Source organism: Sciurus vulgaris (genome assembly GCF_902686455.1).
Source record: "Sciurus vulgaris genome assembly, chromosome: 15".
Lineage (NCBI taxonomy): Eukaryota > Metazoa > Chordata > Mammalia > Rodentia > Sciuridae > Sciurus > Sciurus vulgaris.
Genome location: NC_136476.1, coordinates 76,625,610 through 76,643,544, shown reverse-complemented (window position 1 = coordinate 76,643,544; position 17,935 = coordinate 76,625,610). Strand labels below are relative to the sequence as shown.

At 39.0% G+C, this 17,935-nt stretch overlaps 1 protein-coding gene across 1 annotated transcript in view; it reads left to right on the top strand.

Annotated features, from left to right (window-relative positions):
- FBXW2 (F-box and WD repeat domain containing 2) overlaps window positions 1-11,423 on the top strand; it is a 28,765-nt gene extending 17,342 nt beyond the window's left edge. Inside the window, exons 6-8 of the mRNA XM_079112476.1 lie at window positions 484-570; window positions 1,155-1,324; window positions 6,287-11,423. Of these exons, the coding sequence (XP_078968602.1) occupies window positions 484-570; window positions 1,155-1,324; window positions 6,287-6,575 (546 nt within the window). The 3' untranslated portion in view covers window positions 6,576-11,423. The remainder of the gene's footprint in view (window positions 1-483; window positions 571-1,154; window positions 1,325-6,286) is intronic.
- The last annotated feature ends 6,512 nt before the right edge of the window (window positions 11,424-17,935 follow it).

The window sequence follows — 17,935 nt, the reverse complement described above, 5'->3', positions numbered from 1 at the left end:
TTTGCATGCATACAACCCTAGGTTCAGTCTCCAGCATTGAAAGAAAGAAAAGGGTTAGATGGTCTTGCCCAGGGTTGCAGAGTTTAGTATATGGCAGATTCTGGTCCCAAGTCCAGTGCTTTTTTTTCTTTATAATGTTCATGCTTATGAAAACAGATCATTTACTTCTACATGTACGTACCATTTCTGTTGCTTATGTTTTATATTATGCCACATTTTATAACTTTTAAAATTAGTTCTAATGTCTTCTTCCATACTGAAGATTAAATACTGCCAACATGGACACTTTTAGATATTGCTAATAACAAAATCTAGTTGTAGCAAAAATCTTAGTATAGGTTAACTTGGTAATAGAGTTATAGCTTAGCTATTGTAGCATAGTATATCGTTTCAAGTTCATTTTCTATTTTAAAAGTGAAATAAGATAAGTATCGGGGCAGCATTAAAAGGATCTTTCTGTAACATAGATGTTGATATTTGTAGGTGGTTTTGCAGAAGTGCAAAGTCAAGTCTCTCTTGCATAGCCCTGGAGACTACATCCTTTTAAGTGCAGACAAATATGAAATCAAGGTGAGTTTTTTTTCTGTTGTTAATTTGTCTTATCAAAGAAAAACTGACAAATAGAAAAAAAATAAAGTGTATGGCAAAGAGAGAATGTTTCAAGGGGAAGACCAAGAATGTCTTAGTCTAAGTCCTCTTAAACTCATTGGGAGAGGGATGTTTGATAGCTCCATGGTATGCAGTTTCTAACTCTTAAATTTGCCGATGAAAAAGAAGTACAGAAAAATTGTTTTCCCGTCATTCATCCTCTTAAGACATATACCTCCTGCTTTGGATCTAAACTTCATGTATTATAATGATTTGTGAGGAATTTACAAAACACTCTTTACAAAACATTCTTGTTGCATCTTTTTTTAATCATCTGTGTGGTAGGCATTTTCCTTGTAGGAGCAGAGATTCAAAGAGGTTAAATATTTTATCTAGAATCATGCAAAAGAATAAGGATTTTAATATGTGACTTTTATCTGTAAAACCTGAGTCTTTGCAGTATATTTCACTTTGTATCTGACTTTAGCAAATGCAACGTATTTTAAAGACAAGCTTTTCTGTGGTGATGTTCTCTGTCATCTTTCCTAACTTTGTTTTTTCTATAGATTTGGCCAATTGGAAGAGAAATCAACTGCAAGTGCTTAAAGACATTGTCTGTCTCTGAGGATAGAAGTATCTGCCTGCAGCCAAGACTTCATTTTGATGGCAAATACATTGTCTGTAGTTCAGCCCTCGGTCTCTATCAGTGGGACTTTGCCAGTTATGATATTCTCAGGTAATGTTTGCTTGGACCTTATGCTCTACCTTTGAAAGTCTTTTGAAAAGTTCAGTAGTAAAGACAAGACTAGATTTTTGAATATACCAATCAATAGCTTGCTTTTATGAAACATGAACTGTATCAGTTACAAACAGGATTATATGTATTGAATATCTCACATAGGCAAAATGATTTAGAGACAGTAAGTGACTAAGAAAGGGTTAATATGCTGAAACCTAAAGATCTGGGTTCTGTGCTTTCCCTTACTCTGAGTCATGAATCACTTCTCCTTTTAGAATTAACATTCTTTTTTGGAAAATGAGAGGCTTGGATGAGAAGAGCTTTCAGATCTTCTTTAGTTCTAATAATTAAGTTCTGCATAGTAAGTTGGAATTATTATGTGAGCTTGGTCAACCTCAGTGGGGCTTTAGGCATCAAGTGACCTTTTATCGATTAGTAGAAAGACAGCTAGCTAGAGGAAGTGTAACTTGCATGGTTTCCCTTCAAAGAAATAAGTAAGAGGTCCATGGACAAATAATTTTGTGACTTATTGCACATTATAGACCCCTTTTGGACATTGGAAATATCTATAAGCATATAGGACTGATGGAAGCCAGTGCCATATAATAAGTGAGAGAATTTACATTAGTGTTGAGACTTTGGTTTAAGAATAGGTGCCATCTCTCTTGGGCTGCATGATTTTGCGTAAATGTCTTGACTCCTCTGTGCTTCAATTTCCTCATCTGTAAAGTGAATGTTAAATGAAATGCCTGTGCTGAGGATCTAGTACAGGACCTAACAGATGTTCCTAGTAACTGTGAGAAACTCTGCAATAAGAAACCTGTCTGAATTTGTTTTAACTCCCTATACTTTACACTTGTGGTGCACACACCTATTAATAATTCATAGAAATAGTGTTCCACAGCATGGTTCAGGAATTGCCAGCTTGGGGGAGTAAGAGAAAATTGAGAATTCTCTTCATTGTTTTTAATACATAACTATTTGAGATCATCTTGAGTAGGATCTGTTCATACTAGCCAACAGGACTTTGGTGGGCCCCAATCTCTCTGGTCACAAGTTACGTTGTCATTTGTGTCACCGGAGTCAGACCAACTTTCAGAGCTTTAAGAATAATTTCTAGAAATAATTGATGCTTATGCTTTGAGAAAAAGAGTGAAACATCTCCAGACAATGTTAGTTATAAGCTCTTCATTTTATAGACGGGGGAAACAAACTGAGATGTGATAGGGGCCCTGCCTTGCATTCCACATTTTACTCTAATCCAACACTCATCCATCCTTGGCTGGATTATCTGGTAGGCATAAACATAACATACCAGGAAGCCAAGAGTGCCAAAAAGTGAGAAAAGAAATTTGTGAAAGAATTTGATATTTTGCAAAGAAAAAAGTTCAAGTATTCACCATGGGAAAAATCACATCTTTTACAGTTTAATATTACTTTTATTTTGAATTAAAATTTTGAGAGGAGAATGCAAAAGAAGGTGTAAGAGAAGTATCGTAAACATTTCAATGCTTAGAGTCTTTAAAGGCTTCAGTTTGATCTCGCGTCTACCTTTCTCATATATACTTCCTATTCAGCATGGTGTCCCAGATGAAAGTTCTGCTGGCTTTTCGTGTTTGGATGCACTAGCTTTAATCAAAGAACATGCAAGATTATTTGCTGATAGGAAGCACGTGGTTCACAGTTTTCTTTAAAAAGAGGCTACTTTATATCTGCTTTTTCTCTTCCAAATGCAAATAAACTAACCTCTTTTGAAACACTAGTACAAATCCTGTTGCCTCAGTTGCTAAGATCTGATTGGACTACTTAAGCTTTGAAGCTAATAGAAAAGAAGCAAAGCACACATGACAGCATGTTGCTCAATAAGTGTGAGATGTGATGTAATCTCTTCAGCTAGGTTATTTCAGTACAGCATGCATGGTTACTTAGGTTGAAAGGCTCAGACTGCCAGCAGGGATGTCTGTTTATAGGTCTAATGTGACACAGGAGTTAAAGGGCCTAAGCCTGTCAAGACCTGTGTTCTATTTCTGCAACATATTTGTTTGTCTTTGGAATCAGCTTGTCTATATCCTTGTTAAACCCTATCACTAGCACTACCCAGATTCCAGTGTTTCTAGTTATACCATTCTTTACGCCAATGATGTAGAACTTACCAGACTTTCTAGCTGTTTTCTCCAGCTTTCTTTGTATCTCTCTTATAGAAATTTGTATTTATGTTCATTGTACCGCTGTTTTATTCATTAGCAGGTATTTATTGAGCACCTGCCTTTGTGTCACATATTTTGATGTGCACTGGGAAGCAACAGAAATACTTACTAAATTCAGGAGGGAATGCTAATATTCAAGAGATTTTTTCTTGGGGAGAGATCAGTAGAAAGCTGTTGGCAATAGTACAGACTAAGATGGTGTCTTGGACCAGAACTGTGGTTAATAGAGATAGTAATGAATACATTAGAGAAAAATTCAGAAGGTAAAATCAATAGAGATTGGTGGTTGAATTTCTGATTTGAGTAGAGGAAAGTTAGATAGTTGCCATGTTTCCTAGCTTGAGCAGTTGGTGAATGAGCAAGTGAGGAAATGGAGAAACAGGTTTGGTTTATAAATTCAGTTTTACATAGACTGTGTATAAGGAACTATACCTTTTTTTTTTTTTTTTTTTTTTTTAACTACTTAATCCTACTTCCAATAGTAGCTAGCACATTTTAGATTCTCAGTAAATATTTGTTGGGTGAATGAACATGAATCACCACGTAGAGATTGACGAATGAGTAACTGATTATATTTCATCTGAGGGACATTGATTGGAAGCTCTGTTTCCCCTTTTCTTGAGGTTAATCCCAGGCTTGCACAACAGGGAGTGTTCAGTGATTGAGTTTGGATGAATGCTGTTCTTGAATATAGACATCTAAATGGTTCTTTTTTAGTAGGAGTTTCTTCTGTTTAAGGTGAACTTACTTTCTGATCTGTGTTTTAAGCACAGGACCAGCACTTCTTAAAGTTTTCTTAGTTTTGTAGAAGTGTTGTCCCTATAGATATTGTTAGTATTGCAAAATCTTTTTAAATCAAAGATTATCAGTTTGTAAGAAAAACACGTCTTGTGGTAGAGAATTTGTAAAATTTAGAGTCCTTTAATAATGTCTTCTATGTGGAATGCCTTTCCACTTCTTCAGGAAAGAAAGAATGCTCTTCTTCCAAGGCCATCTGATAAAAGGTAGAATGATATGCTCATTCCTTGATGTTCCCACTGTATCCAGTGTAGTGTTTGTGCTGAGCATGCTCTTATAGTCTCTGACAGTTATGTATGCTGTGCCTTCCCCCTTCCAAGGGACAAACACCATTTACTTGTCTTTTCTCAGGGACCCAGTCATTACTTAGCATGTCTGACACTAAGACCACATCTGTTCAGTTGAAATCCATTCATTTGTGCTGTTATCCATTCATTTAGGAGTTGTATACATTGATTGGAGATGCTCACTACTCTCCTCATAGAAAAGAGCAGATCATGGAGAAAAGAGGGTAGGTTCCAGAGTCAGACAGATCTGGGCTGAAATGCTAGGTCTGCATCATATTAGCTGTGTGAGCATGGCAAGACATGTTACTCTTCACCTCAGTTTATTCACTAGTAAAATGGAGATGAACCTTTACCTCACCTCATTGTGAGGATTGTGATAACATGTTAATTGCATCTGGCACTTGGTAAATGCTAGATAAAACATCAAGTCTCCTCCCTTCCTAATATCAAACTGAAACCTGCTTTTTTGTAACTCTTTCCCTTTGATCCTAGTTCTGTCTTCTAGACCTTGTAATGTTTGGCCTTTCTCTTACACACATCCTCTGCTGTTTAGAGGTAGTGATGTATACCTTCCCTGCCATTCTTTTTCTCCCACTCTTCAGCTAATGTCCTTCAGGTGTTCCTTACTTGTTCTGTCTACCAGGCCCTCCCAGTGCGGGCTGGACTCTTGGACATACAGTGGTTGGTAGTGTCCTTATTAACACATAAGCTGAACTTCCCTCCCCCAGGAGCCCAACCATATTGTAGAGCAGTAGTTACATACCTCATATCTTATAACTTTTTCTAGTGCCGCCAAAGAAAACAACTTTTCTTATCAACTTTTTGCTTTACTAAGGGTGCAGATTGCAGGAAAAAAATTTTTTTTTTTTTTTTTCATTTGTGTTGCTGCCTAGTTATGTCTCTCCCATTTTGTGCCTTTAATAGTCTGAAAACTGCCAATCTGCAAAAGTTGGAGCTGCCCCCCAGATTGCCAGTCTCTAACAACTTCTTATGAATTTTCAGCCTTTATTTTTAGAGAGAAAACCATGTATTTGCTGGCTGGTGAGCAGAGTAGAACTGTAGTCACTTGCCTTTAGGTTTGTTCTGGACTGCAGGGTCCTATTATTTAGGATTTTATGAATAAGACTTTTTACCTCGTGCTTGGAATTGACTCTTGGCATTCTAGTTCTAAGTGGTAATTGTCAAGTTGTGAATCCTTAGCTAAAGGGTGTACCTTGCCTGGGCTTTAGTTTTTATATTTTAAAAATTTAGATTTTAACTTAGATCATCTGTAAGATCTTGTCTAACTTGGATGGATGTTTTGTGCTTTTATAAACTTTCATCAGATACTACCTCCCTCTTACATGCCAATTAGACTGAAAGCACCCAGGGTCGCTTTATCACCGAGCTACATTCCCAGCCCTTTTTGTGTTTTGTGACAGGGGCTTAGGGATTGCTGAGCTTGGCCTTGAACTTGTAGTCCTCCTGCTGCCTCCTGAGTCATTGGGATTACAAGGGTGCACCACTGTGTCTGGCTTCATATTTTCCTTTTTATTAAAAACTTCCATTTAACTCTAAATTTACTTGAATTTTATGCTGGTTTTAAATGTCTACAAAAAAGATTACAGTGACATAAACAGAAGCAAAGTTACCTTCTACTTCATGATCCCTAACTCTCATCCTTGTAGGGTCATCAAGACTCCTGAGATAGCAAACTTGGCCTTGCTTGGCTTTGGAGATGTCTTTGCCCTGCTGTTTGACAACCGCTTCTTGTACATCATGGACTTGCGGACAGAGAGCCTGATTAGCCGTTGGCCTTTGCCAGAGTACAGGAAATCAAAGAGAGGTTCAAGCTTCCTGGCAGGCGAAGCGTCCTGGCTGAATGGACTGGATGGGCACAATGACACAGGCTTGGTCTTTGCCACCAGCATGCCTGACCACAGTATTCACCTGGTGTTGTGGAAGGAGCACGGCTGACACAAACCATCACCACTGACTGACTTTGGGTGCCGGGGCTGCAAGTTTTGAGTGCAACCTCTGTGGCAGCCCACTGCATGAACCAAAGTTCTCACCTAATGGTATCATCACGCAGTGCACAATCATTTATCTATGTTTGCCAGGGGCCAGGGCTTAGGGTGGGGGAGGGTTTGTTTTATTGACATATGGCGCAGCATGCTAATGGGGTACACCATTGACTTCATTTGTACTTAGTTATGCTGGTCAGGATAAGAGGATGCTTTTTTGGTTCATCTTACTTGAGTGGAATATTGGTTTTAAGTAAAGAAAGTGAAATGGTTCATTAATCTGCTAATTGGTTGCCTATAAAAATCACATTCAGTCTGTTATTAAAGCTTCTTACCATAGCCTTTTTTTCTTTTGAAGTTGAAGCAAAGGTGCTATATGATGTTGTTATAGCAACTTCTCTTACATGGGGCTTAGCTTTTGTAAGAGCCAGTGTTAAAAAGACCATTGAGTCCTGTGACACAAACTTTCCACCAAATACAAGTTCTACAGAACTTCTGTCTTCCAGTGCAAATCTAATTGTATAAATTGTTCACAACTCATTCGAAGCCCTGGCAGAGTCAGTGTTGGCCATGGTTAACATGTGAGGATCTCTGTAGTTTGTATTTCCATGTGGAAAACACTGGTCCCCTTCCACCTGCCTTGATGATAGCACAGGTGACATGGAGTCACTGAACTGTAAGATGACTGGGTGTTACATAGGAGCTTTGCAATGTCAGGCACTTCACTTCTGTGGTCCCCAGATTCATTGTCTGTGCACCCAGGTGTTCACCTAAGATTTCTTTCAGTCCAGCATCTACTGAAGTGTGCAGAAGTTGATATTGCAGTTTCGTCTGATCCCTGATTCATTGTTCCTGTCAGGTGGGAGATGAGTTATTAAGGAACTTGATCGTATGAAAAGGATGAGTAAAGGGTGAATGTAGAAAATACGAGTTTCCACTTAGAAAACTAAGTAATTCATGTGGTTGAGAATGACAGGAGTCTGAGTTCTGTAGGGAGGCAGTCTGCTAATTGAGAAGGAAAGATGTCTGAATCTGACTTGTCATCTTCCTTTGCTTCTAACTTGACCTGTGGCCTCAGGCAGTTTAACTCCCTCCCCACCAAGGAATTGTCCTGAGTTAGTATTTAAAAAACAAAATGCCTAAGGGAGTCACTAGGTACACATAAGTGAATAGAATGTACTGTGGAGCGTTGTGCGGAACCCTGGAGAGTACATCTCAGGGCACCTACTCAGCTCTTACTGTTTTGTCATTAACTGAAATAAGCCCAGTGTTGACAGATCTGGGGGTTTTTTGTTGTTGTTTTTTGGTGGGGTTGTGGCAGGGGGACAAGACTAAACATCTAAAAATCCTCTGATTTTTAAAATATTGACAACTGATTGAAGATAATTTTAAATAAGGTATTCCAAACAAAACATGTCTATGTGGTGCCAGTTTGTGTCCTCTGCTCTCTCACTCTGAAGTTAGGTAATTTTGTGGCAGAGGAAATGTTGTAAAATAATTGTCACAAATATTAGGAAGAAAGTAGAGGGAGCAGCAGTAAAAGCGGTTCCCCTGTGTTACTAGGGGAGTGAGGGGGTGGCATATTTCTTTCCCAGACCTGCCAGGATGTAGTTTGAACATGAACGTAAGAATTGGAACCTCAGTTAAAGCCTCTGCCTAGCAATATGACTTACTCCTTGCTTCCTCCCACATAGAGCATATCTTTTGTCAGCTGGGGGAAAAGGGTTGCTGGCAGAGGTGAGAATGCAAACTATAGATTGGGAACCCAATTCTCCCCAAATCTGCATTAGCATAGAGCAAGATGGTGGACTTCAGAATGCTGTGTAGTTAGTAGAGACTTGTGGTTGATTTCAGGGACTGGTTTATTGTCAATAACCATGTTGAAACTCCAGGGGATTAGGCTAAAGAATAATATCTTCCTTAATATCCAGTTTAATCCATGTCACATTTGAGTTCTGTGCATGACCTCTGCTTTGTCCTAGAAATGGAACTAGAATTATAGCTGGAATCTTTTGTAGAAGCCCATGGAGACTTTGGACAATAAGGGTAAATCACTTTTTCATTTCCAACCAGCCTGAATAAATAATTTTTGAGATTACTGGTCTAAAGACCATCTCTCCCCTCCACGTCATTTTCAAATTTATCCAATAGTTTCATTTGTGAAAAAATTTTTATTAAAAATGACTGATGTGAAACTTTTCAGTTTTTAGTGGTATGGAAGTTATTGTCAAAGTGGTGCTGCTGGATTTTGACAGCAGTACTTAAGATAGTCATTGGAGTCCTGGCTTTGATTCTTCCTCACACAGGCCTTTATTTCACTTGAGTGTTTTATTTAATTGCTTTATAGATGATGAATTGATTGCTAGCTTTTATAAAAAGTAAATGGTAAGCTGGGCATGGTGGTGGACACCTTTAATTTGGCGACTTGGGAGACTGAGGTAGGAGGATCACAAGTTCAAGGCCAACTTAGTGAGACTGTCTCGAAGAAAAAGAAAATAGAAGGTAGTTCATCCTTTTTACAAAATAAAGCAAGTCAGCGTCAGAGAAAGGAACAGGCAGGGCATAACTAAAGTTAAGTTGTACTTTCTTAGTCTCCTTTGAGTTGAGGGTTGTCTTGTGCACATGGTGACTCTGCTTCTTAGCCTAGAGGCAAGGAAATGACCTTTGCCTCATCTGTGAATATTTTCATTTCTGAAAAATTCTAAGTTATTGATCTAATAGCCCATCCTTTTTTTTTTTTTTTTTTTTTTAATGAGTATTAAATGTCTTGGGTAACATTGGCATGGCAGAAGCAAGGGGTTTCTGTCTCTTCTCTCAGGTTCATAAAGGGTACAGTAACAACTTCACTCTCCAGGGGAGAACAGTAGCGCTGAGTGGGTGTGAGGTTTTAGTAGACTTTGTTCCCATTCCTTTGAAAGGTAGTTTTCTCCGACTCCATTATTTGAAGTCATAAGTGTTGTAAAATATGACCCTAACCTGATCCTTTAAACCTATCAGAGAAATAAGAAAGACCCTCCAGTGGAAGGAATGGAGATTGAGAAAGTTCCACAGGAAGATACATATATTTGGATGGGTTTTCAAAAGTGAAACACGAGGGGAGCATTCTATTACAATCTGAGGTTTGGACTTCATTTCTCATAGTTTGAAAATTCTTCCATTCTGGCAATTGAAAATGATAAAGTTTGAAGATTATATTTTCATTCTGGTACTGCTAACAGAACGATTACTAGTATGCATTTATAAAATAAGGAGAAAAGAAAATACCTTTGGAAACAGTATTGTTTTAGACATGAAGAAATTGTATTGTTTAGGTTAGGCATTTTGACTTAACGGAAGCAGATAAGGACAGTGGAGCCTGGATCGATGCATTGCTTTAGCCAAAGCCAGCTGACTCACTGAAGCTGTGATTGTGTGTTCTGGGTCCGTGGGAGCCTGGGAATGAATCTTCCTACTATCACTCTTACAGTTATCTGTGCCTCTTCCCTGGGCCCTGGTGTATGAGCCACTTGCCTTTCTCTGTAGCGAAGTGAGAAGAATCTGATTGCTACTCACGGATGCAGTCTTGGGTAGGGCACATTGATCCCTTTGCCTTTAGGGACACAGAGTTGTAAGGATAGCAGATACGCTCTTTAGGTCTGTCCCCTTGACACAGCTTCTCTACCTGTTTATGCTGGTGCTTTTGCCAAGATAATTGGGACAACTGAGACTTGAGAATTAGGCAGTCACAGAGTATCTGATGAAAAGAACAGTTTTAACCTTGACAAAATGCCTACTGGCCATCGTTGGCAGTGTCTCTGAACAGAAGCTCCCATGCCTGCTCTACGAAAGTGAAATCTTTCCAGAATAAATCCTCCAGTGTATTTCTGAATGATCCTTGCACCACTCCCATCAGGCTAAGTGATCATGCCCAGTGCAAAATGGTGTTTTGCTGTCAAGTTGTTTCAGTTTCCAGTCTTGCCCAGACCCAGAGCAGTTCAGTTGCTTTGTTAGTATTTCAGTCCTGACCAGCGTAAACTCAGTTACTGCAGCCCATGGATTCCAGCTACTTGTGTTCATGAGTGTGCCTAAATAAAAAATGTTTTTGCATATTCAAACCCAGGAAATTATTAATTCAGATGACAAACTCAATGTTTTGGTGTCTTTATACTCACATAGTGAACAGACAGATATATTTCACTAATTGAGACAGTACTCTTGATGAGAGTGCTCATGGTTCACTTACATACAGCACCATGGTAAAATTCATCAACTCACGTCTCACTAATTTTTGATGTATGTTGTGATCTAGAGGGAATAAGTGAAGTTTATATATGAACTGTGTGGGGTGGGGGTCAGAAGGGATTACTTAAGCAAATAGTGGAGTGATTTGTGAAATAAGATGTTTTTATAAAATGAGAAGTTATTTTCAAGCATCATAGAATCGTTCTTTCACCCATGAGTGATTGTGCTAAGTATAAATCATTTATATCTATACGTGAAAGCAGATTCCCTCAATTAGGCAACATTTGGCTAGCCAAGCCCAAGCGGTTGTTTGTACTTGAAAGTAATAAAGCTGCATTTCCTTACACACACATTCTGTAGTTAAGACTTTTTCTTGTTTTTTTTTTTTTTTTTTCCCAACCAATTTGGACTTTCTCATTCCTCTAACTAGTTCTCAGTGAGTGTTTTGGGGGCTTGGGGTGTGGCTCAGTTGAAGAACACTTGGCTATCATGAGAGAGGCCCTGAGTTTGATCCCCAACACTCCCCCCCAAAAAAAAAATTTAGAATGTGTTTTTAGAAATGGAGCTGCCTTTCCTGTGACCTAAAGAGGCTCTGTTCTGCTTTTTCCTGCATGTTGTAGAGTATAAAGCTCAACAATGTAGCAGTTTCTCAAGGAGATCCAAAAGGGAAAACAGTAAATTTAAAAGCAAAATTGCAAGGAGAAATTTGGCACCCTTCATGAATAGATGCAAATGGAGGGAAAACTACCATTTTGTAGGTTTTAGATCTCGGGATTTTCTTCTGCCTTCCTCTCCCCTCTTGTGACCATCATGCTCTGTGGTGGGTTTATTCTGAATGTGTAGGGCTCTTTGTCATTTGCTTAGCGTGATTCTATACCTTTGCTCTCCCAACAGCACCCTTACAGGGCAGATTGTTTTTTCCGTTGATGAGAGAGCTGAGGCATGGGAAAGTAACTGTCTAGAGGAGTCGTGGGTAATGAATTTGAAGTCCTGATTTTCAGCCTCCACAGACCTGGATTTTTCCTGCCCTTTTTTCTTTTCCTTCCTTTTTTCTCCCCACATCAAATCTCTTCAAACTTGGACTGCTGCCTTCACCACCTGTGTGCATCTTTGAAGTTATGTTATGATCTATTTGCAAGGGCCTCTGAGCACAAGGCTTGGGTTACCAGCAGAACATATCTAGATTCCTTAACCTAGCATAATGGGAGCCCAGGTAATCTCTTCCTGCAAACAGTATTTGGTATATGTGTTTTCTTGCTCTTGTGCTTTGGGCCCATTCTCCCCATCCTAGTGGTAAGTTCTCCATGTTCCTTCCCACTAGTCCTAGGGCCAACCTTTAGAATCCCATTGGCCTCTCGCTGTCTTCAAAGCCTCTACTGACCACCATCCCCCCACTCAGCCCAACCAAGCATTTTTGTCTAGAGTAGTTAGTTGTTCGGTTCATTTGGCAATGAATCTTATGGTATCTTCCATACTTGACAAGTTGAACTTTGACCTTTGATCCAAAAATTTTTCAAAATTCAGGTGAATACTCTCTCTGCCCAGAAACATTTTAAGATTGATAATAGGGATTCTATAATGCTCAGTAAGTTGTTCATAGTTTAATAATAATTTTAAATGATAAGTGAACTAAAATAATGGATTCTCAGGATATTAGAAATTCAGAATGAAATGTCATAAGCAAAATGAAAGACCAATTCCACACAGCTCTTGTTCTCTCAGGCTTCCTGCCACATCCAATCATCATCCAAAGTGTACTCTGTAGTTGGACAGAGTATTTTCACATGCTGTGATTAGACATAAATAGTCCTTGCCAGTGGGCTGTTCCTGTCCTTTATGTTTTAACCACATGTTCTCTGTGGTAAAGATAATCTAATAAAAACTTGTAAGGAATATTACCCAGAGCTGCTTCATTACAATTTTTAATATTATCTTTTAATCTTAATGTACATGTGTATATGTGACTGCAAAACATTGTTTTGTAGTGTGCTGTCAGAAATGTACTTTAAATCTTTATAATCACTGTAATACTTTGCAATACATTCTTTTAGTACTGTAATTTGATTAACTATTCCTGTTTTGGTGGATAATTAGGTAGTTTCCAGTTTTGCTTTCTAGATAATGTTGTAGCAAATTTCTTGTATTTTGTTAGAACAAGTTTCCAGTAGATTTGTTGATAAAAGCAAAGGAAGAAATTTTAAACATTTTTATGCTACAGATAGGTACGTGCATAAAAATAGTTTTATCAGTAGCTACAGAGTGAACATCTGTCTGTCCACTGGCCAAGAAAAACATTCTTTGTGCCCCAGAAACCTCCTCTTTGTCTAGGAAGGAACACTCTGGCCTTTACTTTATGTTTAGCCTGTAGCTTTCCAAGTGGAAATTAATGTATGTTGTCACAGTGCTGGATCAGTGTTGTTTTTCACCACATCAGTTCTGAGTGGTTATTTTACTTTTTTTTTTTTTTTAACCCAGGGCACTTTACCACTGAGCTACATCCACATTCTGTTTCTGTTTTTCTTTTTTTTTTTTTTTGAGGCAGGGTCTCACTAAATTGCCCAGGCTCACCTTAAATTTATGATCTTCCTGCCTCAGCCTCCTGAGTAGCTGGAATTACAGGTGTGTGTCATCACATCTGGCTAATTGATATTTCTTTCACATGTGAGGACAGATTTATGTGCTTATTTGAATTTCTTGGAATTATTCCTGCATCTTTCACCCATCCATTTTTATTACATTTTCAAATTTTGAGAGATTAATCTTGGTTATAAATAAAATTTCACTATTGTATACATTTTAAGAATTATAATTAAACTCAAGGTATATGGTAGTTTTTATTTTTAATTACAGGAAAAGGATGTGTGTCAAACTTATTTGCTGTTTGCATACTGTTAATTAATGTAGTGCATCAAATTATGCATTGTCTGTTAAAGTAGGTCTAGTAAAAACAATGGAGCTAGACAGTACTGGATATATAGTATAACCATATGTGTGTGTGTGTGTATATATTTAAGCATCCATATCTATATGTTTGCATTATTTGGTGGTATTGGGGATTGAGCCCAGGGCCTTGTACATGCTAGGCAAGCACTCTACCACTGAGTTAATTTCCAGTCCTTTTTATATTTTATTGTTTAGGACAGGATCTCACTAAGTTGTCCAGGCCGGCCTCAAACTTGCCATCCTCCTACCTCAGCCTCCTTGAGTAGTTGGAATTACAGATGTGTGCCACCTTGGTTGGCAATATTCTTTTAACTTTTTCCCAATGAAGATATATTGCAGGTCATCAATAATATTGAAAGGAAAACACAGCCAGTCCTAAATAAAAAGATTTTTTTCCCCAGAACTAATATGTATTGAAATTAAAATGAATATATCCAGAAAGGAACCAAGTTCAGATTCCTTCAACATAGTAATCCTGGTTGTTCTTCATTAATGCAGAGTCAGGGAAGAGGAGGCCACGTGTGCTTTTATATCTCAGGCCCTAAGTTGGGAGATTTTCCATCTCAGTTTTCACAGGATAGCAAACATTCCTTAGTTTGTCAATTCAGATTTAGCTATGTAAGGTGACTCCTGAACTTGCTGATCATTCAAGTTTTAAGGCACCACAGCCTGGACTCTGAGAGGGGATCAGAGAAGTAAGAAAATTAACACCTAAGTGTGTTAGAGGCAATGGAGAGGCAGACATAATAGATGAAGAGATTTGATTGCTTCGTTTTTTTCACTTCTCCTTTTCTCTTTGGAGAAAAATAGCTGTGCCTTGTTCTCTGTGCGCATGTTGGTTGCCTGGTTCTAGTACAAAGTAAACAGGAGGGATGGGTTGCTGGGGTGGAGGGGAGGGGTTTTGATTAGTCTATGCTGACTTCCTGTAATCCAGTCTTTTCAGTATGGTTCCCTTCTAGCAAATTCCCATCAGCTGAAAACTTGTTAGAAATATGAATTATTGCCAGACCCAATCAGTTGGCACCCCACAGGTGATGTGGCCCCAAAATTGAGTCACTGCCATTATCAAGCCTGTTCTGCCCCCTGGTGGAATTTTGGGGAGTAGGAGCTGGTGATGAGTTGGAGCCAGATTCTGTTGCTGTTGAATACATTAATTATCCTGAGGACTTTCTTGCACTTTCAGGACACACTCTGGATGTGTCCTGATACTACTTAGAAAAACCAAAAGCCCAGGCAATACTTAAACAAACCTACATGATAAGGTAATCCCATAAGCCCCAATAAACAAGTAGTCAGGGCAAAAACCTACTGTCCCCAAAACATTATGTAAGAGTAAAGGGGCGGCAGGAACAGGGGTGGTACTAGTAGGTTTGTGGAGAGGAGGAACCCAAAATAGGCTCCACAGATGACCACTGAACAGTGAGGCAGCTTATCTCAGCAGCTGCTGAACTGGGAGAGGTCCTGTCCTCCCCAGTGACAGGGGTGTGAGGGCTTACGGAGTTGCTTAGTATCTCGCCATTGCTGGGGCTGGCTCTGAACCTGTGATTCCCCTGCCTCAGCCTCCTGAGCCGCTGGGATTATAGGCATGCGCCACCACGCCCAGTGGCAATCTTTTTTTTTTTTTTTTCGAGACCTTTATTTTATTTATTTATTTTTATGTGGTGCAGAGGATCAACCCAGTGCCTCACTCATGCTAGGCAAGTGCTCTGTCACTGAGCCACAACCCCAGCCCCCTTGTACATTCTTGAGTCCGACCTGCTCTCTCCTAGGATAGGGCCCTACAGTAGAGAACATTTCTGGGGCTAAAATAAAAATTGAGGAGGACAGAGACCAGAGAAAGAGATGACCCAGACTTAAGTAAGGATAAGGTCAGAGGCAGAAAATCCCAGAAAGCAAGCTGCCATGTGTTTCAACTCTACACAAAATAACAGAACATGGGGCTCTGTGAAGGTAGAAGAGTTTGCCTGAAGGTAACCTCACTTCAAAAAGTACAACTAATTTTGTGTAAAAATAAATAATAGAAAGGCATCCAGGCAAAATTCCAAAGTTATTGGAGCAAAAAGAAGGGTAAAAGGAAAGAGAATAGCATCATTACAATGAAAGCACATCAGGGGTCAGAAAACAGATCAAAACTGAGGCTTATTTAAAAACTAAAAAACATGTTGAGCTGTTGATGTAAGACCTGGGGGAACTGCATACATCAGAATGAGAAAAGCCAAAAAAATGAAGCAAATTCAGAAATTAGAATTACATTAAAAATGAAGACCAAACCAAAAAGAATGCAAGAACTAAACAGATAAACCTTAAGAGATACATTGAAAAAGAAGAGTATGTCTAAAGAAAAAGGAAATGAAGAAATGAACGAAGTTGAGGACTGGGGTTGTGGCTCAGTGGTAGAGCGCTTGCCCAGCATGTGTGAGGCACGGGTTCGATTCTCAGCACCGTGTGTAAAGAAATAAGTAAAAGAAAGGTTGTTTTTTTAACAACTTAAATTTTTTTAAACAAAAAATTTTAAATTTGATAAAAGTTGGAGGGGAAGTGACAGATATTTAAGACTGGCAAAGAAAATCAAACACAGGTACTAGGAGTCTCTAAAGAAGAAAACCAAAGCAAGGGAGGAACAGAACAAATGTTAAAAAATATAACACAAGAAAACGTTTTGGAAATTTAAAAAGGTTGAAACCACATACTGAAAGTATAATAGAATGTAGATCAGAGAGACCAAACAACAAAACACTCTGTTCCACTTACCGAACTTTAAAGAAAAAATTACTTAGACATTCAAATAGTAGGTAAGGGGAAGGGTCTCAAAACTATTCCAACTATAATGGGAGAAAAAGAATATTGCCCATTTGTAACCTCACTGAATAGACAGGCATTACGCATCAGCAGCTGCGAAAAGGTCAAAAAGAGGCAACCGGACACAATCGTAGGCCACTCGGGTGCAAGCCTCTGTTTGACCCTGTGCTGGGGTTCTTTGGCTGAATTCCAGCTCCTTCCAGCTTCTTCCAGGCTGCAGTGGCCAGATGGAGGGGAAAGAAGGACTTCTCTCGAGGGTCTGCGCTTTCTCAATGCTCCCTAGACCTAGTCTTTCTGGGCATAGTCCCCCAGAACCCTCTCTGGGTGGTTTCTGTAGGCACCACCTCTCTGTGCTAGAAGTGGTCTCTGCAGGTGCCCAGCCAGCTCCCTCCTTCCACACTGTGGTGGATGAACACTTGATGTACATCCCCTTTGGACCTGTGTGAAAATATTCAACATGACCAACTACCACCAGATTATTCCAGGACGGCCACCAAGACTACTCCTGCCAGCAATTGAGGATATGTGAATGGCTAAGAGCGCAAGGTGCGTAACATCATTAGCCACCAGGGAAATGCAAATAGAAAGTACAAGCTGGCTGGGTGTGGTGGCACATGCCTGTAATCCCAACTACTCTGGAGACTGAAGCTAGAGGATTGCAAGTTCAGGGCCAGCCTGGACTACTAGAACAACCATGTCTCAGAGTTAAATGAAAAGGGCTGGCGATGTAATTGAGTGGTAGAGCAATTGCCCAGCATATGTGAGGTCCTGGGTTCAATCTCTAATACCATAAAACGAACGAACAAACAACAATGAAAACCAAAACACTGTGAGATGGCATTGCACATCCAATAGAATAGCTAAAATAAAATAAAAAAAAAAACCTCACAGAACCAAGTACTGAGGATGCTGTGGAGCAACTGGATCTCTCATACACTGCTAGTGGGAACACAAAATGGTTCAATGGTTTGAAAAAAATACAGTAGGTTCTTTAAAAGTTTTACAAGAATCTACCATATGACTCTGTCTTTCCATTCCTAGCTTTTTTACTCAAAAGAAATAGAATGACTATCCACACTGCCTTGTACATAGATATATTTATAGCAGCTTTATTTGCAGTAGTCCCCAAACTGGAAACATTCCAGATGTTTGTTCATGAACAGATAAATGGATAAACAAATTGAGGTATACATGTGCAATGGAGTACTATTCAGCAATGAAAAGGAAAACTATCAATGCCTATAATAACATGGGTGAACTGAAAAATTATACTAAAGTGAAATAAGACAAAAAAGGCAGACTGATTCTGTTTATACAGCATCATGTACATAAAACTAATTTCTAGTGATG